The sequence below is a fragment of the Brassica napus genome, chromosome A9 (genome assembly GCF_020379485.1).
Source record: "Brassica napus cultivar Da-Ae chromosome A9, Da-Ae, whole genome shotgun sequence".
NCBI classification, from domain to species: Eukaryota; Viridiplantae; Streptophyta; class Magnoliopsida; order Brassicales; family Brassicaceae; genus Brassica; species Brassica napus.
Window position 1 is genome coordinate 37,065,033 of NC_063442.1, and position 23,813 is coordinate 37,088,845.

The window sequence follows — 23,813 nt, forward strand, 5'->3', positions numbered from 1 at the left end:
TTAATGTACATTAAAACATTCAAAATATGTAACATACTTTTAAGTTGTCCAAAATACTTAAAAATATATATATATATAATCAAAAATACATGTTCAAAATAGCTCAAATATACTCAAAGCACTAAAAGTACTTAAAATATTTATTGATTCGCAATCCAAATATTCAAACCAAAACAATTTATATGTTAATTTAAGTATTTTGACATATGCTATTCAAATTTATATGTAATATATTATTTTATTTATAGATTTTGTGTAATATATTACTTTATTTATAGATTTTGAGAAATTTAAAGCATATATTAAATTTTCAAATTTTAAAAATAATTGAATTGGATTATCCGAACTGGAACTGAACCCGCAAAGATCCGAACCAAACCCGAACTACAATCTAGAAAATACTCAAATGGGGCTGAAATCTTTCAACTCGAAAATCCGAAACCCGTATAGATCCGAACCGAACCCGAATAGGTACCTGAATGTCCATCGTTAGAAAATAGATTTTATATGGTCCAGAATATTAGGAAACAAATCATAAAAACGGAAGTAACTTTCTTTTAGTTTCTCACCCGAAAACAAATCATATTTTTAGTATATATTTGCATCTTTATTTGATGTTTGATTATTTGCATCTTTATTTAATATTTGATTAAAAACAGAAATATATAATTTTAGCAAAAAAAAAAAGAAAACAGAAATATATTGAGGCGGTTATAACTTATAAGACGTGATCATGTCGTGGTTATTAGGAGAACTGATGTGGTGGTCATCTATGTATATTATCGTTAGATACAGTTATCATATAAAAACATAGTTATTAAAGAAAATAATATTTGGACTGAACTAATATCAACTTGTCATACTTGTGTTTTAATAGAATAGATAAAAGTGAATATAGAGTAAATAATAATTTAACTCAACTTCATATCTCACTCTATAATAAAATATACTTCATAAATAGAGTAATATATTTTTTGTTTGTTCATCACTCCATTATAGAGTGAAAAATAGAGTAGGATTAGAGCAATTTTATTCTATTTTCACTTTTACTCCATTTTGGAAGAACAAATAGAGTTCTACATTGAAGATGCTCTTATGGTTAACATATGAATGCAAAAATAAACAAAAACAAATACTTATTTAGCACATCCACAATGGTTGCTTTCATTTTTATTTTCAAATATTCATTTTCTCCAAAATGAAAAATAATAAAGTAACATTTATTCTAGTGGTCTACTTCATTTTCTTCTTCAAAACGGAATATTCCCATTATATTATTTTTTTTAGTTTATATTAATTATTAAAAACACCTTATATTTTTCCATATTTAATAATGTTACCCAACTATTTTTTGTTTTAATACTAATCCAACATAATAACTAATTAATATAAATTAAATATTATCAGAAAATAAAATTAACACGCATAGCATAAATAAATAAGCAAAGAATATCAAATTTTATGAAGACGTAGTAGATATATATTTTTTTCTCACGAGTGATCAAAAAAACATTCCAAAATGAAAAATGAGTTTCTTGATCTTTGATTCTTCGAAATCGAGCAAAAAAATCTTGGAATATACTATATGTTTTAGTATATTTAGTATTGTAATTAATTAAATGAAAATAAAATGAAAATTAGAAATTAACAAGGTCATATTAACAAATATAGTTTATTTTATCAAAAGTATGAACAAATAAAAATCGAGGACCAGTTTATAGTTTAAGAAGTTCATCTTAAAAAAATGAAGATGTGAATAGCATATCTTCAAATTTGAAACAACTTTGTTCATTGTTTCTTTTTGAAGCAAGAAATAAAATACCATTAAAGCAATTTTTTCTTCAAAATAAAATAAAAAATAGAAAATGAAGCAGCATTAGAAATGGTTTTGCAATTTTTCATTTCCTGGTTCAAAACTCTAAAGGAGATTTTCTCTTAAATATTGTATATTTTTAAAAAATAGTTGAATCCTATAGTTAGTAAGGTTCAAACATCATGTTGGTTTAGCCAAAACAAATCTTTGTAAATTAAGGCTTCAAATATTTTAATCCGCTATGTACCGCACCGCATTTAATAGTAACAAAAATCTTTATATATTTATATATTTTTATAATTGTTAGAATACCACAATTGTACCTTTTGTCTTCTACTACTCAATCTGGTATTACCATTCAAAGTCTAGCTATCGAGATATTTGTAAGTTGTTTACAACGCAGTTGACTGTTTGTTTCTCAACCTTAATAAAGTTAGTTGAATATTTTGACCAAAATTGACATAGATTATACTTACCTCGACAAATATGTAAAAATATTGGAATTAGACCCAAAAAATACAAAAATATTTTTTTTTTTATAACTCACCAACGTCGTTGCCATTAATCATCACACGCTGATCATTTTCTTACTCATGCCTACCAATGTTCTTTGATTATTGAAAAATCTCTATATAGGTTTTGTATAATGAACGAAGAACTAGACGAAGGGGGGCACAGTAGTTGTGAACAAATATAACGTGTATAATAATTTAAAAAATATGCATAGGTACGTTAATTGTTTTTGTGTTCTCTTTATTGTTTTGGGTCAAGTTTATGTGTTCAAATATGCCTATTATCATGTATAACGGTCCATATCTCGAGAAATTCATTGTTATTTAAGCATGTGACTTCAAATACATAATAACCTCTCTTGTTCTTACAGAAGAGAAAATGACCTTTCACTAGAGTCTCCTGCTTTATGTTACTTGATTAATTTTTGAAATTTTGAAAGGGAAAGAGAGAGTCTACTGGACCCGAAGTATTTCTATTAGCGAGTCAGACTTTCCAAAATTAATTATTGTGTAATAATTTAATTTCTTCAGTTTCATTGTGTTTTGGTTCCTTGTATTTATCCTTGTGAACGTCTTTGTGAGTTCAAACTAATTAATGGCAAATTAAATGTTTGTTTGAAAAGCAGTAATAATATAGACACTCAAAAATAGCATATGTAGTGTACTTCTAATCTCTTATCATCAAAATCTTTGTTGTTCAAAAAAAAGAATCATCAAAATCTTTAAAGTTCCCTTTGATAGAAATTTTTTAGGAGAGGAGATCTATGCTTTTCTATTCTTTTTTCCAAGTACATGCACGCTTTATTTTTAAGTTAAAGGTACATGCACGAGTGTTACAAAAAAAAAAGGTACATGCACGCATACCCCTAATATGCATTGAAATGTAACTATATCAAGAAATGGGAACTTTGTTTATAAAAAAAACAGTGGGAACTTCAACTTCTTTGAGAGTCTCTTCCCAAAGAGTAAACATTTTTCATAATATACTATTCTGAATAGTTAGTAATGCTCTCTTTCCAACGTAGTTGAATTTGCATACCTTTATTTTCACTATTTTTTTGTTTGTTGCTTAGAGTGTTTTCTTATAATATAAAGTACTACAAAATACACGGAGGAATGGTTACGGAATGGAATCGCAGAACATGGGTTGTAGCATATCTTATGCTTCTTGCGGAAAGTCATGAATTTTAGTGTTGAATTATCATCGTAGTAAACCTAATTTTGCTTTAACAAGTTTAAAATTATAAGTTTCCAACTAACTGAAGAAAATAAGTTTCTCACTTGGTGATAATGTGTGGAGATTGTGTGAATTAGAGAGAGAGCTCAATCATGTATGTTCTCTTTGTTTTCTTTATTGGAATATAAATGCTTGTTTTGCGGAAATCAAATTCTTCGGCAATCTTGTAAATTTGCGTCAGATGTTTATCCAGTATTAGGTTATTATAAGGATATACACGTGCGAAAGACGCGTTGATATCCTCGATAAATATAAAAGTTTGATTTATTTATTTATTAATTACTTAGGTAGTGGAGTGATCATGTTCTACATAAAGAAATTAAACGAGCATGGGTATGTGTTCACAGATATTTTCAGACAAAAACAGCACGGCACCGCCTATTAACGAAGCGACATTTACCACTTCATATTAATGACCCCATGACCCCAACATAAAGTTTTAAAGACGGTTTTCTTGATCAAATTTAAAATTTCCGGCTGGCTGATTAAGTGGTGATCCACTCGGAACCGTTGTGTTTGATCAAAGTTTCATATGGTAAAAATGAAATTAAAAACGGAATATGGAAACTAGAGAAATTGTTATTTTTCTAGATGATTGCCTTATTTTAAACTTCTTGTTGTCTAGGTCGTTAGAGACTAGAGAGTATTTCTTTGTGTGTCGTCAATAGAAATACGTCCGTATATATCAAAGGATCATAATTTTTATGTTTATTTGCCAAAAAAATGCAAGGAACATATTTTTATGTTTTTGTAATACAAGGATGAAGTAAAGTTTACGTTTTTTTATCTTGAACAAATACGAATCGAATATAGGGATCTTCAAATAAAAGTGAGGGAGAGCCAGGACAGGCAAAGATTAAGAACAAGAAGTGGTTTTTACAAAAAAAAAAAAAAACAAGAAGAAGTGGAGATCATGAGAAGGATGAAACAAAGATCACGACTTCACGTGCATGAGCATGTGAGAAGCTGTCTACGTGGTAATATGTGGTCCCAGTGACCACACTCGTGCGGTGGAGTATTGTTCCTCGTCGGCCAGACATCCCACTTCTCAACAATCATTTGGACCCATTTCCCCACGCGCTCTACCTTCCGCGTCTACACTAATTCTCCTACAAAATTTAGGCTATATTTATTTTTTTTTAATTAAAATGTTAATAAACAAACTTTAAACCCTAAATATTCGATGCCTACATTTTAAATGAAACCTAACCCGTTAAACAACTTTATCTGGAAATAAGAAACCCAAAATAAAAATAAAATCAGATTTTTAAAACTAAATTATAAATCTACAAACAGGTGTATTCCTTTTTGTTGCAAAAAAAACTGTTTTTTTTTTTTTGCTAAAAATGTAAATATCATTTCGAAAAATGAACAAAAGGTTTTACGGACTGTTGTTAACAAATTGTAGAACCTAGGATAATTGATTCCACGGCAAAAAAGATAAAAACATGGAAGCAAACGATAATCAGTAATTCTCCAAACTTCAACTTGTAAGCATCCACCTAGAGAATTAGCAATAAAGACTGTATTCCCGGAGAAGAGGTTCGACCAAAGCTAACACATACAAGAACACTAGGAGGGTGCTAGCCGATTGCGAACACATAGGAAACTGATTCAAATGGCAGCAAAAACGAAGGACCAAGATGGGACTAACGCCAAGACAACACAAGCTAACGGGGCTTAATAGCAGGAGCTCACTCGTAAAGAAAAGCCGCATCTCCACTTCAGAATAACGATCACCTGAGCTTAATAGCAGGAACTCACAAGAAGAAGGAGTCGCATCTCCACTCGGAACCAGAAACGATCACCCGAGCTTAATAGCAGGAACTCACAAACAAAGAGGAGTCGCATCTCCACTCAGAACCAGAAACAAGGAAGCTTAATAGCAGGAGCCCACAAATAAAGGAAAGCCGCATCTCCACACACCGAAGCCTTACTACATCCTCCTACAGCTCAACAAACTAAACAGCAAACCACAACCAAGAAACCCGCAGATGCCGCAACAATAGTAACGAGACCACCAGGCTTACACAACATCTCCACAGACCGACACAAAGTCAGCAAGGAAGCGACTACTCTCAAAAAGCTATACAAAAGCGGGTTGAAGTCACAGCCGCACCATTGATAAGAAAACTCCGGGACCTACAATGGAAGAGAAAGAGAGTAACCTGACGATCAAAATCGCCACTGGGATGGCAACACTCAACAACGCCGCCACCGGTGAAGTGAAGGTCTCCTCATGACCGTAGAAACCCAAACTCAACCGCACGTTACGCCTCTGAGAACCAGAGAAACGAATCATCTTCCAACCGCCGAGACAGTGCCTGCAAAGTACCAGGTCAGAGGCACGGAACCGAGGCCAGTAGACCCAAAGTAAACCTGAAGAGAAGCCTCGAAAATCTCAAACAGGTCTTCCTACACGAAGAAACCGAGAACTGAAGAAATCCAAAGGCAGAGGAAGGTCTTCGACTAGCCGACGCCAGAGCCATAGACGACTCCACGTGCCTTTACCAGCCAGAGAACCCCCACGCGCCGTCGACAGAGACACACCAGCCAACACACGAAAGCAAGGTAGCCACTGAGACGCGCCACCGGAGAATAGACCCCGACACCCACCTTGGGTGGAGTCAAGAGAAGCTCCGTAGCCAAGACGCCAAGGCGAGGATACCGCAAACGAACCACCACCCCACTCCGACTACAAACCCGAGGAACAGATCCGAGAAGAGGAAGCTCCTTAGCTCACGTGCTGCCACTTCTGGAAAAGACGACCGAACAAGCAGATCTAGATCTACAAAACCGCCGAACCAATCTTTCCCCACCCTAAAAGCCGACTCAACCTCCTTCACCTGCCTCACCTCCTCGCCGTGCCTCCAGGAACCTGCAACTGCCGTACCTCAGATCTGGCCGGATCTAGGGCTTGGAAGAGGGAACCCCACAAGAACAAGCATATCGGAAGATAGCTAGGAGAGGGAAGAGAAGCAAAAAAGAAAAATAGGAAAGGAGAAGGGCGACTCCGGTAGCGGCGAACCACCGGAGTCGGTGACGGAGATTTAAATAAGTTTCGATCAGAGAACGTTTTTTGGAAAGCTTTTTTTTTTTTTTTCTTCCTCCTTTGTTTTTATATTCTCAAAAACTGTTTTTATACATTCTCAAGTTTCTCTTTTCAAAACAGATAAAAAGGTTGATGTTCAAAATCCATTTTTACAAACGATAAATAGAGTTTCATATTTTCGTATTTCAATATGATTTTATTTTCAATATCTTCTTTCAAGATATTAGTGCACATAATCATTAATCTCGACATAATCCATCATATTCTTTTGAGAAGTAATATTTTTTAAAAATATTTTGGAGAAATTGAGCTTTCTTTTCGACTATTAATTTTTGGGATCATCACACCATTTTCCAGATCATATTAATGGGTCATGAATTCAGCTTGGACTGATATTTTGATAATTTCAACTTAAAACCAATCGGCGTTAAATCAAATAGTCTAAATCGTTACATATTACTTAAGTTATTTTTATATTTTTAATATCTTGGGATCTTATTTCCAATATCAATATCTGTCAAATGTCCAATTAGACCGATTCATAATTTGATAGTATTCCGACTTGTTCATATTCATTCAATCTCAGTTCGAAGTAGGCATATTTAACTGCATGTTGTAATAAAAATATGCAACTAGCATGAGGATAGTCAAGTAATAATCATTATGCTACTAAACAACACCTTCATTCTCATCATTCTATTTTTCATAAGGCAGCTCTATATTTAAATCAAACCGGTCTAGACTTTTTCCAAATCCTGAATCATTAAATGTAGAATATGCATCTTCGATATGTGGCTTCCATGAAATCAACACCTTGCTATCTTCCTGATTTAACTCATTGTTTGTGTATAGAATTATACATTATATATGAGGCTGCTTTGGTACTGCAAAATTTCATACTGAAGCATGTAGTTTATCCCTGTAAACCCAAGGTCACCGTAAATTATACTTCTTGGAGAAAATCTTCCAATTCAAAAGTCCCAAAATTTGAACTGAGGAATTCAACATCTTGTTTTATTTCAAAAAGACGCCATCATTTGGCAGTTGGCACTATTTAACACTTCTTTGGTTGAAAGTAAATTGTTTATAGCACAGAAAGAGAAACTCAGTGATAACTGTGAAGGTTTAGTAAGAAACAAATGGGATGGGGATCCAATGTCCACCGACCAACAAACCTATCATCATATCTCATCCAATAATGAGGTCGTGAGATTAATATATAGTGCACCCTTTTTAAATAACTACATTATCATATTATCACTTTAAGTCCATAAAGAGTAGTATTACATAATTCATTTGATGTGGAATATCTAATCTAAATATGGTCCCCTTTGTGCCGATCCATGTGCTAAAGTTTTTTTTTTCATTTATCCCCCCTTCCATTGTATTTCAGTAGTTTTTTTTCAACTTAATCCATCTGGCTGATTTCTAGAAATACAACAATTCAGGGTCAGTTTTAAAATATTTTGTAATTTTTTTAAGAAAAAGCAATTCAACAAATCAAAAATTACTTCTTTGTATGCTATTTCTCAAATTATGATTTTTCAATAAAAGTTATTTAGAAAATGTTTATGACCCCCCCAAATTTTTAGATCTAGCCTTGCACAAAATAATAGTTTTGTTAGAACATCTCCAATGTAAAATTTTATTTTTTCCTTCAAAATAGTGTAAAAGTGAAAAATGGAGTAAAATTGCTCTAACCTTACTCTATTTCTAACAAACAAAAAATAGATTACTCCATTTGTAGAGTAAATTTCATTATAGAATGAGATATGCAGTTGGGTTGGAGTATTTTTTACTCCATATTCACTTTTACTCCATTTTTTAATGGAGTATGGATGGAGATGCCGTTAGGTCTACCAACAACATATATACTCTTGATCAAGTTTCGTAATATAATATTGTTCAACACTCATTAACTAATACCAAAACAAAAAATCGATATGTACGTAATTTCGTTAAGATATCATGCGAACCTAAGTCTGAATATCATACAAATGAACGCATGGCATAAAGATTGTCGTTTGGAGGAAAGTCGTTCGCTTAAAAATTACTATAAAGGATTGATGGAAAACCTTAGCTTTGAAGATTTTTGGGTTAACGTGTTATTTCCCCACGAGAACTATCGTATAGCATCAAATGTCCACGGAACTATGATCTCGTGCTATATGTACATGAACTGAATATTACAAATGTATTTCTCCCCGAATTAAAAGTTACCATCTTATTTCTCCCCGATTCATTGATTTTGAACTTAATTATACATAAACCATGATTTTGATTGGTTTATTATTTACCAAACGACATAAACCAGTTAAGAACCTAACAAAAACCCAGTTTTAGTTAAACCAAATCATTTGACTCAAAAAGAAAAATAAATCAGACCCCACCCGATCCATTGTTCTCTTCTTCTTCACCCGAAGTTTCAATTGAAACAGAGAAGAGAACCTACTGTTGAGCTCATCGAGCCACCAACGTTCTCGAAGGTTGAGATGCGAGTGATGCCATAGACGATGAATGCTCCGACGGCTCTACGGTAATAGGCGGGAGTGACAGCGCGAAAGCGTTCTTGACCTACGGTCTCCCAAATCTGAGTTTTGACCTTTTTACCGGAGATGAGCATGCTCTGAGTCTGAAACTCGACGCCAATGATGGCTTTTGAGTTCGTGTTGAACTTGTTGCGAGCGTAGCGGGTGAGGAGATTGGATTTGCCGACGATAAAGTTTTCACCTCTCTCATTTTCCGACATATCTTCGCCTTAATTTCCTTTAACTTCTTTTGTGCTCTCTGTTCAAGAGATAGAAAAAGAGAGAGAGTGTGTGTGTGTATGGTTTAATTTGTCGGGTGAAGAAGAAGAGAACAATGGGTCAGATTGGGTCGGGTGGGGTCTGGTTTAATTTTTTTTTTGAGTTAAAAGTTCTGGTTTAATTAAAATTGAGTTTTTTGTTTGGTTTAGTTAGTTTATATGGTTTGATAAATAATAAACCAATCAAAATCATGTTTTATGTATAATTAAGGTCAAAATCAATAGTTCGGGGAGAAATAAGACTGTAACTCTTAATTTGGGGAGAAATATATTTGTAATATTCAGTTCATGTAAATATAGCATGAGGTCATAGTTTCGTGGACATCTAATGCTATACGATAGTTCTCGCGGAGAAATAGCACGTTAACGCAAAATTTTTTGTACGAGTAATATTCAAGTATTTGTTACTCTGATTAATTCGATTCAATAAATACTAATTAAATACATGCAGTTGCATGGGACAGGAACGAGTGATAGCCACGTGAGGAAGATGGTAGAAGAGCATGGGTTTAAGCGGAAAATCCGAAAAAGATTTATCAAAACTCCAAAATTTTAATAAAAATATGTCAGAGTAATCACGTGGGCAGTCACATGACATAGCATCCACGTGGCATCCCTGAGAAAAGGAAAAAGACACGTGGTCCTACCTTCTTACCCCTTGCGCGTGTTGCATTGTCCCTCTCTCACCGAACACTCGATTTCTTTCCTAATCATTTGATGCGATTTGCTTTGTTAGCTAACTCTCACGAATTACGATTTAACCCTTGGGCCACCCATCATTCACTCATGAGCTTATCAAAGCCTCAATCATGGGTTTGTGTGTTGTATTCAACGTGCCTCGCACGTGACATCGTCTCTATCCGCTTTAAGGTAAAGGTTCCTCTTTGACAATACAAATGTTTCTTTTTGGGTTTGATTGAGTAAATAAAAGGATACAGAAAAGAGCTTGTTTACACTCGTGGCCACCAAGATTTCATCAAATAAAACCTGTTCGATTAAAGTTAAGAGCAAAAGCAATGTTATATGAGCCTTTTATCGGCCCACTTTAAAAGTACATACACAACGAGCCTCTCGTAGTAAGCAAACCAATTGGATATTAGTAAACTTCATACCGTTTATGACTTTCAAAGTGGCTCTCGACGGGAGAACACATACAAGTACAACTAAAACTAGTTGCCGTCTGAGGTTGAAACTCATATTCTCAAGAAAGAAAACCAAGTTGAGTTTCTAGATTTACCAATACAAGATCATAGATGCAAATTCTCTACAAACATCAGGCTGGATGTAAAAACAAATCCCAACCGATCTATGTTCCTTAAAAACAAATCCCAATACACACAGCCTTTGCTTTGCAAGTGTTACCTGCTTGACCTGAGATCAGTTAAGAACAAGACTCGTGTACAGAAATTGCTAATCGATAATGCGTCTCTTAAATAAAACACTTAAGACGAATGCGTAGGGATTCCTCTATGGTCTCATGAACACTCGTTGCTTCGCCTGACACCTTCATTTTATAGTCATTTCAAGCTAGCTAACACACAAAATGAAAACTCAATCCAAACGTTTCCAGTCCAATAATTTCCCACAGTCACATGTCCTGGACAAAGATTCAACTCCAACATAAACAATACCAATATCAATGTACACTATTACTTCACTCATACCACATAACTATTCAGAATGAATGACACACTAATCATTAAATCTCATGCACACTTTACAGAGAGACGAGAACATAAAAAAAGCCAATAGATAACCGAAATTAACGGCGAATCGTTCTGAACTCAACCGGTACATTTTTTTCCCGGTTTAATGTCATCCTCTCCGAATGGCAAAAGAGTAATTTTCTCTAAGCTGTGAGGGTTCTCCGATCATTGGCACAGACATTACACGGGGGAGAGAGAAAGGCAACGCCACCGGTGAAAGAAAAACCCTAATCCCCCAAATCAAACAATGTTCATCATACTCAGATTCAAATCCGCACTGATCTCACGTAATCTCACAACAGCGGCGAAACGCAGAAGAGTCCCGTCGATATACAAATCCCTAGCCATCGGAGAAGCTCAAAAAGCCGTCACGGACTACCTCCACACCACGAGGTCCCTCTCCTACTCCCACGCCGAGCACATCGCCGCGAACGCCTCCTCCTCGATCCGCAACCTCATCCTCAACCTCGACTTCTCCGTCGCCACCTTCTCCAAATCGATCCGGAGGCATCTCAGGTACCACCCCATCAACGAGTTCGAGTTCTTCTTCGAGAGCATCGGCATTGATCTCGGGGAGGTTGGCGAGTATTTGCCTGAGAAGAAGTTCTTCTTCTCCGAGGATCCGAGAGTGTTGGAGGCGGCGTGTGCGTTGTCTGGGTTTGGGTTTCCTTGGAATAAGCTTGGGAGGTTGTATAGAGAGGAAAGGTGTGTTTTTTTGCAGAGTGGGGAGGAGATTGGTTTGGTGCTGGGGAGGTTGAGTGGTGTTGGGTTTAGTACTGTGGCGGTGGCGGGTGTTTGTTTAGCGTTTCCGAGTGTTCTGCGTGGTGGTGTGGAGGTTGGTTGTTTGTTTGTGAAGGTGAAGAGGTTGTTTGAGGAGTTTGGTTCAGAGGATGTTGTTGAAGAGAATGTGGAGTCTTGGTATGACTTTGGTAGGAAGGTTAGGGTGTTTTACGATTTGGGGTTTGAGAGTGAGGAGATGTGGGAGTTGATGGGGAGAAACAGATCATTGTTTGTGGAATGTTCAGAAGAAGATCTGATGAGAAAGACTGATTATTTTTGTAGATTTGGTGTTGGGAAAGAGGAAGCTGCTCTTTTGATTCTACGAAATCCTGATGTTATGAGTTTTGATTTAGAGAAGCCTGTGATCTCAGTTAAAGGTGTGCTTAAGCATTTTGGATTGAGTGAGGACGAAGTGGATGCTCTTTCTCTGAAGCACCCTCACGTTTTTGGTAGAAACAAAATGAAGAATCTGCCTCATGTGGTTAGAGCATTAGGTATACATGAAAGGATCTTTGATAAGTTGAAGAATGGGACTTATCATTTGCTCAGTAGCTATTCGTTGATGGAACTAGAAGAAGATATAGACAGAGAATATCAACGAGGCTTGGAGGAGATTCAAAACTTAAGGTGCAAAACACACAGTTTTCAAAAACTTGATTTCCTTCACCAAATAGGTTTTGCCGAAAACGGCTTGACCGTGAAGATACTACAACACGTCCACGGAACCGCCGTGGAAATACAGGAAAGATTCCAAGTCCTACTAGACAGTGGCATCGATTTCTCAAAGGCATGTATGTTGATAAGATCATCACCGAAGAGTTTGAACCAGAAACCGCATAGCATACAAGAGAAGATAAGGTTCCTTTGTGAGGAAATGGGAGATTCTTTGGAGTATCTTGAGGTTTATCCAGCCTATCTCTGTTTCGACCTGGAGAACAGGATCAGTCCAAGGTTCAGGTTCCATAAATGGCTCGTGGAAAAGGGATTAAGCGAGAAAAACTATTCGATTGCAAGCATTGTAGCCACCAGCGAAAAGGCATTCATCGCTCGTCTATATGGGATTCATCCAGCAATTCCTAAACACTATTTTGAACGTTTCTCCTACAGAAAAGACAGATCCACTGTATCCTAACTTGTCAAAAGAATCAGTTGGATCTTGTAGAAGATCGGTTTTGCCAGATCTCTGGACACCTGATCATCAAGAACCTTATTAGCTGAATTCTATAACGTTATACTTCCTCCAAATCGCAACAACACATGTGAGTGGAGATTGCAGATTAATTGTTTGTTTGTTCGACAATTTGTGGGATTGACTTATGTACCACTTGGAGTTTTCGATTGTGGAGATATAGAAAGAGAAAGATTATATACCTTTGTGCATTTTCTTTTCAGAGAACTCATCACGATTGGCTTTGGAGTTTGGAGAAACTGTAGAATTGCTAGCTTAGCTTCCCGTCAGCATGATGCATCCTGCACGTGTCACAGGTACGTATCGAGCGAGTAGTGTCAATGACTCTGATGCAAAACGTGGGACCAAATTGCACATGTGATAGTGCTAACTAATCGAGCTTCTTTGTTATTTACGTCAGGATAGTTTGACTAAGTTCCGTTTTTAAAGCAGCCTTGCAGAGCAAGCAACCGTGTGCGTGCCAGTCACGTGCGTCTTACGTTTGGAACCCTTGTGCTAAGTGGGGCAGCGGCTGCAAATCCGACGATCTATGAAGGGTAAAAGCGTCATTTAATTTCTTTCTTTACCTTTTTTGTTAGCACTTTGGTGTGGAGAGTTAGCAGTAACATAACTGCCGCTCTTCATGTTCTGTTTTTCTCTCTCTCTCTCTTCACATTTGTTTTTGAGCTCTCTTTCTCTTTCTTTCTGTTCCTTCATTAGGGTTTCGATCAGATGTTCCGTCAATCCATAGCGTTTACTCCGCCGGTCCATGGCTCTGATGCGCCGCCGCCGCCGCAACAGCAGCAATCTCAGCAGCAGCCAACGGTTGTGAACGTGAGCGAGAGCTCTAGAAGGCAACAGATTGCAGCGGCTTCTTCCTCGCCGGTGAAATCTCATCCGCTTCATAACTTCCCGCTTTCTGATCTCAGGTGGGCTATGAATCACGCCAATACACATCGGCTCCGGAAACCATCCGGCAGATCTCCACTCCGTGAAGCTACTAATCATGGCAAAGGGACTGAGGAGGTGAACGAAGCATCTGGCTCTTCATCCTTTGAATTGAGACCGGAGAAGCAGAAGAAGAAGGATGTTGTCAGTGACTCCGCCGCAGATCGATCCGGAACTAAGTCAACGGCGGCGGACGGTAGATCGAAGATCTTTATCCGGATCCGCACGAAGAACAACGAAGAAACAGCTGAGGCCGCCACCACAGCAGTCTCCGCCGCCACCGTCGTCGCTGATGTTCATGAGGCTGATGATTCAGCTGAGCCGGTGATTGATGCTGATGTATCTATCGGTGAACGGATCTCCGATGGTGGTGGTGGTGGTCAGGAAGGAGATGAGTTTGGTCCGAAGACTTGGAATCTGAGACCGAGGAAACCGCCGACGAAGAAGCGTTCAATTGGAGGAAACTGTGGTGGAAGTGGAACAGTATTGACGGAGAACAAAACTCAGGGAACGGTTAGAACAGAGGCGATTCGATCCAGGAACGGTGTGGATGCTAAGATTGCGACAACGACGGAGAGGAAGGAGAAGAAACCGAGGTTATCGATCTCGCTATCAAAGTTGGAGATAGATGAGGATATCTACTCGTTGACCGGATCAAAACCTAGCAGAAGACCAAAGAAGAGAGCCAAAAACGTGCAGAAGCAGCTCGATGTAATAGTGTCACCCTTGTTTTGTATCGTATGGATCTCCCAATTCACAACTAATGATTTTGTATGTTTTCTTGTTTTCAGGTTCTTTTTCCAGGTTTGTGGATGGGTAACGTTTCTTCAGATGCTTACAAGGTCTCAGAACATGCTTGAAAGAGGTATATAACCTTTTGATGAATCCGATTAGGATGTCTTTTGATTTCCCTATGTATCTGTTTTCTGTAAGTTGTAGTATGTATGTAAATGGGGAGGTTTTAGTCTTTTCTGAATCTTGTAGGGTTCATGTGAAGTTAGTCTTGTTTGATTGGCTTCTACTGAAACCTCATTGAATAAGCTTTATTCCACGGATTAAGGTATTGAAAAGTAGTGATTCAATACTATTTGTATTTGCTTCCATGGACGATGTGGGATGTGGTTACTGTATATCTTACTGAGTTTTACAGAATTAGAGTGTAATGGTCTGATTTCTGAAGTTGTAGTAGTGATTACGAGGCTTAAAACTTAATAAACGGAGTCACTTTGTATATAAACAAACAACAACCTTCACCTTCATGTCCTCACTCTGTGTTGTAATGATGCAGAGATGTAATTGACTCGCTTCTTCAAGCCTTAGCTTCATTTTTTCTGGGCGTGTGTAATACTGTCTCGAGGTTTCAAAGCACTGAATCGAACTTTAGCTTCAGATTGGGTCCTAACTGGCTGCAGAAATATGAATCATATACTAGCTCTGATCCGACCGCCTTATTTGCTTGCTGCCACTGATGTGATGATACGACTTTAGGGTTTTTCTTCTGTTTATGCACTTCTTGTTGTTGACCCTTTGTAATTAGTTTAGTCGGTAGTAGTATACTCTGTTTTTTTTATTTCAAATTTTCATTGGTTGAACAATTGGGCATATATATTGCATTTCTATAAAAAAAATAGTTGATTATGTCGTGTCCCTCTTGGAAGATCAAAGTTCAAACTCGTATCGAGTAAATAAATAAAATAATATAGACTTTAACAGTTAAAATATCTTAAGTTATAACCCTGCATTGTATATTTGTTGTGAGGACCATAAAGCCTTGCATTCGTCACTCATTTCATCACCTCCACTTGCTTTGTCGTGTCCCTTTATGATATTTTTATAATACAATATATCCAATTAGCCGTCATTACACGGAAGTACTCTTTCCACGACTAATCCAGTTCATGCTTGGTGGTTTCTAATAGTGTTAGATTAAATATACATGTAAACTTCGTAGTAGTTGTTTTACAAAAAAAAAAAAACTTCGTAGTAGTTTCAGTGACTCGGATAAACACAAAATACTAATAGCTTTCTCTGTAAGTTATGGATCAATTCCTCGCAGTTTTCTTTTGTGAGAATAACGTGCCAACTACAAGAGTTTCCTTGAAAACTTTGATGCAAAGTAAATCAAAAGTCAAGACTCAAAAACAAAAAAAAAAAACAAAATCTCGTTGCATATATATAAATAAGACCTCCCATATGTTACTAGCAAATCTAACAATGGATAGATACCAACACGTCTATGTGATGCGTCACGGACACCGACTCGACAACTTCGACCCAGATTGGGCAGCAAAGGCTGCTAGACCTTGGGATCCTCCTCTCTTTAAAGACGGCATGGTTCGAGCGTTTCAAACCGGTCAAAGGATCGGAAGTCAGACCGGGTTTCCCATTCACCGCATCTTCGTCTCTCCTTTCCTCAGATGTATTCAGACAGCTTCCCAGGTGGTGGCAGCTCTCTCCTCCCTCCCCAACGCCATGTCTTCCATTGATAAAACAAAGCTCAAGGTCAGATCATCATCTGCTTATTGCTTAAAGTCAGCTGAGATGTTTGTTATAATCTTATATATTAAAAGAAAAGTACCATTTTTATCTACCCTAAAAAAGTCATATTAGTTTTATTATGTCCATTTCATTAATTACATTTGTTTAATTTTTTACATTAATTTATTAAATATATAAAAATATTAATAATAAATCAATTTTAACTGTAAATTTAAATTTTAGTTTTAATTATAACAAAGTATTGAGAAAAAATCTAACAAAATCTTTCTAAAAATTTAAAATATTTTATTTAAATTAAAACCATTGATTAATTTCGTAATTAATAATATATACTATTATACATTAAGTTAAATAAGATTTTATTATTAAAAAAATAAAATAAAAGTGTATGCTATTTTTCAAATTTTATAATTATAATCTATATCTTCTTTATTAAAATAAATACCATAAACAATTCATACTAGGTCTATTTCATCAATTACATATATTTGATTATTTAAGTTAATTTATTTAATATATAACATTTCTAAAAAATCTTATAAATTATATAGATATTAATAAATAAATTTCAACTGTAAATTCAAATTTTATTTTTACTTATAACAAAATATGTTGGAAAAAATCTAACAAAATCTTAATAAAATTTTAAAATATTTTTAAATTAATGCAACGATTGATTTCATAATTGATAATATAGTATTATTATAATCTATTTACTTATAAAATCCTAAAATACACTAAAATAAATAACATAGAAATATAAATTATCCTAAGAAAATATCAGTTCTATAGTATAACTAAATAAAATTTTAAAATATATTGTATTCAGTCTGTAAAAATTAGAAAAAAATAAAGGATATTCTAAATTTGTTTATTTTATACTATGAATTTATTTTACCAAACTCGAAAATATATTAATATATAATAACAGTTAATAATAAAGTAAAATGTATAAAACAAATCATTATACATTAATAATATCAAATAAGAAACATAACCAATAACATTATAGATTTATACAATATATAACACTAAAATGTAAATTATATCTTTGTAATTTTTGCTATGATATCTATTATATATTTATAAAATAAAAATCTACCCCGCACATCCGTGCGGGTGAAAAATCTAGTTGCTTATTAACTTATTACACAGGTTGCTATTGAATACGGCTTGTGTGAGATGATGAACTCGGTGGCTATATGGCCTGAGGTTTCTCCTATAGATGGAAAATTTGACTTCAATATCTCGGATCTTGAAGCTATGTTTCCTGAAGGGATGGTGGATCATAATGTGGATCCTATTTATAAAGAGGTACTGCTTTCTATAAATAGAAACTTTCCAAGTTTTGACTTTTCTACCTTTCTATATATAAAGTTGTTATAACCCTTTTGTTACTTCTGTTCAGATACCACAATGGGGAGAGTCTAAGGAAAAATGCAGAGAAAGATATGTTAAAGTTGTAAAGACTCTTGCCGATAAGTATCCTACAGAGAACTTGCTCTTAATCACCCACGGTAAGCAAGTTCCTGACCGTTTTTTACTTGTGTTCTCTCACCCACTTGTTTTCTCACTCTAAGCCTCTTTGATGAAATTATTTAGGGGAAGGATTGGTAACAACATTTTCAAACTTCTATAAAGATACAACCGTCCTTGAAGTAGACTATTGTGCTTATGTTCAATTGAGAAGAGAGGTGTCAAGTAAAGATGGGTCTGTTGTTGAAACTGGGGAGTATGAGGTTTCTCAATCTGGAATCAGGTTTAGTCATGATCCTGTCACTATCCAAACACCGATTTAGCCAATGTTCATCAGTTCCTCTGTTTCTGTACACTTTTATTTGTATTTTTTTAACATTTATTGCTTCTATTTGTATTTGAATTGCTTTTGTATGAGCTATTAATCATGGCTCAATGTTATCATTCAATTTAATAAGGTTTGACACTTCTTAAGGCACATAAAAAAACTTAACTTTCATATTAAACAGACAAACAAGAGTTGTCATTACATAATAATGTAGTTAGATTGTTGCTTGCTGAACAAACAAAGCTAGTTAAAGTCTTAGTCAGATTAGACCTAAACACACAAAAGGAAACAGTCTAATAGAAAACAAGAACCAACCACAATAAAAACCTTGAAGCACACAATCTAAGGACTCCTAGTTTGATCATCAACTTGATCAAACATGTCAGCAGGGAAATCGTGTAAGAAAACATCAGACTCTTCGTCATCTTTCGAAACATGTCTGAACCTTCTCGGAGCCGGAGAGGGCTCAAAAAACGGCTGAGGAAGGCCGAACAAGGGCTCAGAAGAATCAGCCGGTCCAAGTATATCGTAGAAAAAAGGGTCGTCGAGATCAGTCCCAAAGGTAAAAGGCTGATGATTCTCTAACTTAATACCCAGTTCCGGCGACCTGATCAAGGCTTCATCATCAACTTGGTCTGATAATGGTGATGAGTAAGGAAGAATCTTGGAAGTGGTAGCAGAAGAAGCTCTAGTCTCTTCTTCAACAAGACCAAAACTCTGAGACTGGATTGGTTTGACGTTTTTGCCCTTGTTAGGCTTTGGATTGAAGCAACTTGAACTCGATGCATCAGAGGAGTTATGGAGGATCCTAGCGAGTCTCTTTAGTCTGCTGCTCCAGAAGTTCTTCACATCGTTATCAGTTCTTCCCGGTAGATACGTGGCGATCCTCGCCCATTTGTTACCAAACTGCGACTGCAAATCAATCACCGTCTTCTCCTCCTCGGCAGAGAACTTGCAGCCACTTTAAATAGAAAGACACCTAACTTGTTAAGCAAGCAAAACTAAAAATAGAAGAAGAAGACGAGAGAGGAAGGGATGGAAGAAAGTTTATTACTTTTTGAGATTGGGACGGAGTTTATTGACCCAACGGAGACGGCATGACTTTCCGGTGCGTTGAAGAAGGCCTTTGGATCGAATGGAGCTCCAGTCACGAGGACCGTAACGCTTGACGTGGTTGATGAGCACTTCGTCTTCTTCGGCTTTCCATGGACCTTTCTTGATATCTTCCTTCTTCGTCGCTTCCATTTTCTTCATCTGTAGTAATGGATAGATAGATACTTCTCTCAGTTACACAAAAATGTTAAAGGGAGTTTATTTCGCTTTTGTAGTAACGGTTAGAAGCAGTTATCCCCCATTACCCCCTCTATGCCTTCCACTTTCAGTACCTCCACTCTCCGAGTTTCTCTCTCGAATTATTAAAATGTTCTCATGTTATTTATCGGTTTACTAGCCCAAAACTAAGCCCAAATCTAGTGAGCCCGTGTAAAGCCCCATTATTTTCGATCTTCATGATTGCATGCACATCTCATGCAAACTTTACGTACTTGTCTTTTACGTACTTGTGTTTTACGTACTTTTAATGACTGAATTGTCAAAGGGGGCTTATTGGAATGAAAATTGGTGAGATTTCATTTTTTTTTCAAATCTCAGCTTATTGGATATGTGATTTATAAAAATTATCTTAAATCCTTGCTTATTGATTTTATCATTTATACAAATTCTATCAAATCACCTCTTATTGGAAAATAAGGATTTCATCAAATAAAATATCTGAGAAGTTATTTGGAATTATCTGAAAATTATTTGTAGTTAAAATTTCATGGAGATAAATTTCATCTCTTGAGATGGTATTTGAAAAACTGATCAGAAAAGCTTTTATTTTTCTTCACTGAACTTTCGACCAAAAACCAGGACGTTAACTAACTTTACTGAGCATGTCACGTTCTCAATTCTTTGCTTCTTCTATGGATTCTTTTTTAAGTTATCGATTTATTTATATACCTTGAATGAATTCTCTGTGCTAAGGCTAGACAACTTGACTTGTGGTTTGATCCCAGAAACAACAGAGTGAACAAAGAAGGAAGAAGGATTAACATACTTATCAAGGACGAATTGCAGATCACATTGATCAAGCTACTGGATCTGAGCCATCTAAGTGAATTCAGAGCAGATGCTCCTCCTGCTATATGATTACAGGACGCGGTGGCCACACGGGGACAAGAAGAAGAAAAATGTGAGCGATTCGGATCTGTCGAATGATTAAGCTAGAGAAATCGAGAAAGCAAACACTATATCTGAACAGAGAAGAGAAGCGATGAAGAAGAGCAGCGAGGTTCTATCATGTCCCTTGTGTTTCCAACTATGCCTCGCAAGAATCTCGGGTTCTGTCGTCGCATGTTTAACACAATCCTTTGTCTTTTTGCATTCTGCTAATAGCTTGGACCGCCTCTGTTTGAGGTTTTGTATAGCTGACCACAATGAAAAAGCTACATATTTTAAGTCTTGCACCAAGTGAAGCACCTCATTTGCCTATTTCTTAATTGCAGCCTTGCAGGTACAAGTGCGCTTGTTCTCTCTTTTTTTTTTTTTTTTTTTTTGTTAAGTATGTGAATTTTCATTAGAAACTAATGACACAGGGGATACAAAGGTTTTGAAAGATCAAATCCTAGCATCTAAGAAGCTTATCAAAGCAAGCTGCCTAAAAGAGCCACAAAAAAAGGTAAAAAAGACTCTTCTAGGACAATGAAAGGTTTGATCACAATCAAAGAATGTGACCAAAGCTTGACAATTGAAGATACCAGGAGCAAACATTTAGCTTCAGTAGATCTCGGAACAGACATGATGCCGGGACCTGCATCAAACAACAGAGATCAATGGAGGATTCAACCGGAGAATGGTCCAAGGACCCGCAGACCATCCCGAAGGCGACTCCAACAGGGGCGACAGGCGAAGCAAGGGAGACCAAGCCTTGGTCCGGCCTTCGAGACCCAGTGAAATCTACTCCAGACGCTGTCCACTCCAGAAGACGGCAAGGCGTGTCCCTGTGAGTCCCACCCAACACAAATAAGCCAGGAGATGAAGAGCAGGTGAGGGACAGGCTGATGGAAGCGGAGGTTATACAGCTCAGCTCCGGTCCCATCACGCAAGTACCGCACAGAAGGATTGGCTGCAGAGCATCGGAAAGGCAGGTAACGGCTGACGGCTTCCTTCTGAAACTTGAAGGGCGGAGGAGACGAAAGCTCCAATCAGCAGGTGGAAGAGAGGCTAGACCCGACTATGGAGATCTGACGAAAGAGAGAACGGCACGAACCCTAGACCATCTTGAACCCATCGAAAGGATCACCAACCAAACACCATGGTAAATGCTCAGACATCAGAACGGGAGGAGGTCCCCAACGAGTTCCTCAGACTCGCCTTTACATCTCGGACCAGAGTACGAAGATGGGGAAGCACCTGCAACAGCAACCGAAGAGAGAGAGACAGGGGAGAGCAGAGGAGGCGATAACCCGGTGGAAGAGAGGCAGCGACGCTCTCGGTCCGGCAAACCTCCGACACAGATCTGACCCAGAACCGCGACAAAACAAACCCTAGATCTACAAAACAATTGGTGCCTCCTGTAAGCTTCCGGACAGTCACGACCTCGCCCTCTCTCCAGAGACATTGGGGACACACCCAAAAATCGATTTGGTCACCGGATCCGGCCGCAATCCGGTGAAAACCAGAGAAGGAGAAGCAAAGAGGAGGTGAAGTGACCGTATCTTGACAGGGAGAGGATTGGATACGGCGGGGCGAAGTGGGGGTGGCGACCGACGGGACGAGGCCCACCGTCGGCCACCGGAGAAGATACAGAAGAGGGACGACGAGGGGAAGGGGCTTGGGGAAAGAGAGAACCGAGAGAGAAATACTTTCTCTCACCTCTCTCTTTACGTTTTACTTGTTTTACTTATTATTTAGTTTTTATCGTTTAACATTCTTGTTCTCTCTTTTCCTTAAGCTAAATCCTTTGAACAATAAGGGACATGCCTGGAGAACACATCTATGATGGTCGTGAGTCTCGTGACATCACCTCCACTTGATTAATCATCCAACTAAACTTCAAACCCATATTTAGACTGGAATTTGACCAGAGCAAACAATATCAGTTCTGAAACTTGTATTTCACTTCCGGCCATCATTAATAGCCTAGTAATATTGTGGCTGGGATTTATCTGACTAGTAATCTAATATTCTAGACGACACAAGCAAAGGTTTCATGGTGTAGTTGGAACTGGGGGAAGCCATTTTGTGTTTTCTTTTAAAATTAGCTAGCTTCAACATTATGTTTAAAGATAATCCAATGGTTTAAAAATCCCGTCAAAATCACCCATCTAAATTCTCACAAAAATCTTCAATTCCCAAACAAAATCTTCAAATCGCATCTAAACTCCACTAAATCTAAAACTCCTTAATTTTTTCTCAAACCCCTAATTCAATAAATTTCATGCAATTGGAGTGAAAATAAGAAACTTTTCCAACTGAGAAACTAACGTTATTATTACTTATCATGCAATTGAACATTTTTTTAAAAAAAATTATTGATATATAAACATTCAAAACATTGGTTAAACATCTGCACAATCAATAATTTCTTATAAACAGTATTAGATACCGTCTACCGGTTTTTTGAACATTGATATTAAGTAATTGATAACGATCACTGGGGCTATACGGCTTTCGAACGCTCAATTAAATGTTAACTAGCTTTTTCAGAGCAGGATTATTGCAGGTGCTAAGAGGAGTGCTTAATGGTGGGTTCCACCAGAGAAGGAGAAGAAGTGATGCCAAAGACGCCAGATCTGGCGCCGGCGCTTGAGCTATATCGCGGGCCCCACTGACACGTGGCGGCCCGCGATTAGTTTGTTTTAATTTTTTTTTTTTAAATCAGAAAAAAAAAACCAAAAAAAAAAATAATTAAGCACCCCATTTGGGGTGCTAGGATTAATCATGCTCTTAGTTCTTTAACATTAGTATATCATTTAAAATGTAGAAGATGGGTTGAATCTGTGGCAGCCAAAAGTAGTGTTCTACCTTTTATTTATGAGTGAATTAGCCCAATATCATATAAGAAGTAGCAAATTAGGCAAATGCCTATGACACAAAAGTTGTGGGGATCCAACATAGAGAAAATGTCAAAACTGACCTTATGTCTATAAAAAAGAGATCACGACAAAACCGGTGATAATAGGTCATAAGCTAAATGAAATAAAAAGTAATTAGCGAAAAGCAATGGATCTCTCTCTCTTTCTTCCCTCTATTATTTTTGAGAGAGAGAAAATTGCGTTATTTCCCATGCTTGATCAATCTGGTGAGGTTTTCAACCCGTATATCAGGTTTGTCTTCGGCAATGTCTTGTCTGGTTTTGTTTTTTTTTTATTTGTTTTTTTTTTCAGTTTCTCTGAATCAACCTCGCTTCTCTTTTAGAAAGGTTTCAATCGGATCAAAATCTTAG

General features: G+C 36.8%; 5 protein-coding genes across 10 annotated transcripts; 3 read left to right on the top strand and 2 right to left on the bottom strand.

Moving 5' to 3' along the window:
- Positions 1–9,039: 9,039 nt before the first annotated feature.
- On the bottom strand, positions 9,040–9,363 carry LOC106412651 (ras-related protein RABA5c-like). Its single transcript, XM_048740547.1, has one exon. It carries the CDS (start codon positions 9,361–9,363, stop codon positions 9,040–9,042), a length of 324 nt encoding a protein of 107 aa, XP_048596504.1.
- A 2,010-nt stretch (positions 9,364–11,373) lies between these two features.
- LOC106415392 (transcription termination factor MTEF18, mitochondrial-like) lies at positions 11,374–13,278 on the top strand. Its single transcript, XM_013856083.3, has one exon. It carries the CDS (start codon positions 11,374–11,376, stop codon positions 13,036–13,038), a length of 1,665 nt encoding a protein of 554 aa, XP_013711537.2. The 3' UTR covers positions 13,039–13,278.
- A 20-nt stretch (positions 13,279–13,298) lies between these two features.
- LOC106416033 lies at positions 13,299–15,660 on the top strand. 6 transcript variants are annotated; one of them, XM_048741328.1, is made up of 5 exons: positions 13,299–13,391; positions 13,528–13,631; positions 13,795–14,733; positions 14,814–14,887; positions 15,311–15,660. In XM_048741328.1, the coding sequence occupies exons 3-4, from the start codon at positions 13,807–13,809 to the stop codon at positions 14,880–14,882; spliced, it is 996 nt and encodes a 331-aa protein (XP_048597285.1). In that variant the 5' UTR covers positions 13,299–13,391; positions 13,528–13,631; positions 13,795–13,806; the 3' UTR covers positions 14,883–14,887; positions 15,311–15,660. The 6 variants fall into 6 exon arrangements, 4 of the variants coding, with proteins under 4 accessions (XP_048597285.1, XP_013712311.2, XP_022546970.2 ...); XR_002654012.2 differs by lacking the exons at positions 13,299–13,391; positions 13,528–13,631 and adding an exon at positions 15,007–15,082 and having other exon boundaries at positions 13,679–14,733; XM_013856857.3 differs by lacking the exons at positions 13,299–13,391; positions 15,311–15,660 and having other exon boundaries at positions 13,501–13,631; positions 14,814–15,193.
- A 367-nt stretch (positions 15,661–16,027) lies between these two features.
- On the top strand, positions 16,028–18,463 carry LOC106415395. The gene is made up of 4 exons (XM_013856091.3): positions 16,028–16,524; positions 17,677–17,835; positions 17,930–18,038; positions 18,124–18,463. The coding sequence occupies exons 1-4, from the start codon at positions 16,060–16,062 to the stop codon at positions 18,318–18,320; spliced, it is 930 nt and encodes a 309-aa protein (XP_013711545.3). The 5' UTR covers positions 16,028–16,059; the 3' UTR covers positions 18,321–18,463.
- A 20-nt stretch (positions 18,464–18,483) lies between these two features.
- LOC106414877 (transcription factor DUO1) lies at positions 18,484–20,880 on the bottom strand. The gene is made up of 2 exons (XM_013855460.3): positions 19,380–20,880; positions 18,484–19,286 (listed from the first exon to the last, which is right to left on the bottom strand). The coding sequence occupies exons 1-2, from the start codon at positions 19,577–19,579 to the stop codon at positions 18,668–18,670; spliced, it is 819 nt and encodes a 272-aa protein (XP_013710914.3). The 5' UTR covers positions 19,580–20,880; the 3' UTR covers positions 18,484–18,667.
- Between the last annotated feature and the right edge of the window lie 2,933 nt (positions 20,881–23,813).

What these genes read in the sequence shown, in the direction of transcription:
- LOC106416033 (XM_048741328.1), top strand. Translation starts at nt 13,807, where the DNA reads ATGTTCCGTCAATCCATAGCGTTTACTCCGCCGGTCCATGGCTCTGAT. An exon ending in ACGTGCAGAAGCAGCTCGAT is followed by an intron (nt 14,734 to 14,813) that starts GTAATAGTGTCA and finishes TCTTGTTTTCAG; the next exon opens with GTTCTTTTTCCAGGTTTGTG.
- LOC106414877 (XM_013855460.3), bottom strand. Translation starts at nt 19,579, where the DNA reads ATGAAGAAAATGGAAGCGACGAAGAAGGAAGATATCAAGAAAGGTCCA. An exon ending in CTCCGTCCCAATCTCAAAAA is followed by an intron (nt 19,287 to 19,379) that starts GTAATAAACTTT and finishes TTCTATTTAAAG; the next exon opens with TGGCTGCAAGTTCTCTGCCG.
- LOC106412651 (XM_048740547.1), bottom strand. Translation starts at nt 9,363, where the DNA reads ATGTCGGAAAATGAGAGAGGTGAAAACTTTATCGTCGGCAAATCCAAT.
- LOC106415395 (XM_013856091.3), top strand. Translation starts at nt 16,060, where the DNA reads ATGGATCAATTCCTCGCAGTTTTCTTTTGTGAGAATAACGTGCCAACT. An exon ending in TGGATCCTATTTATAAAGAG is followed by an intron (nt 17,836 to 17,929) that starts GTACTGCTTTCT and finishes ACTTCTGTTCAG; the next exon opens with ATACCACAATGGGGAGAGTC. An exon ending in CTTGCTCTTAATCACCCACG is followed by an intron (nt 18,039 to 18,123) that starts GTAAGCAAGTTC and finishes GAAATTATTTAG; the next exon opens with GGGAAGGATTGGTAACAACA.
- LOC106415392 (XM_013856083.3), top strand. Translation starts at nt 11,374, where the DNA reads ATGTTCATCATACTCAGATTCAAATCCGCACTGATCTCACGTAATCTC.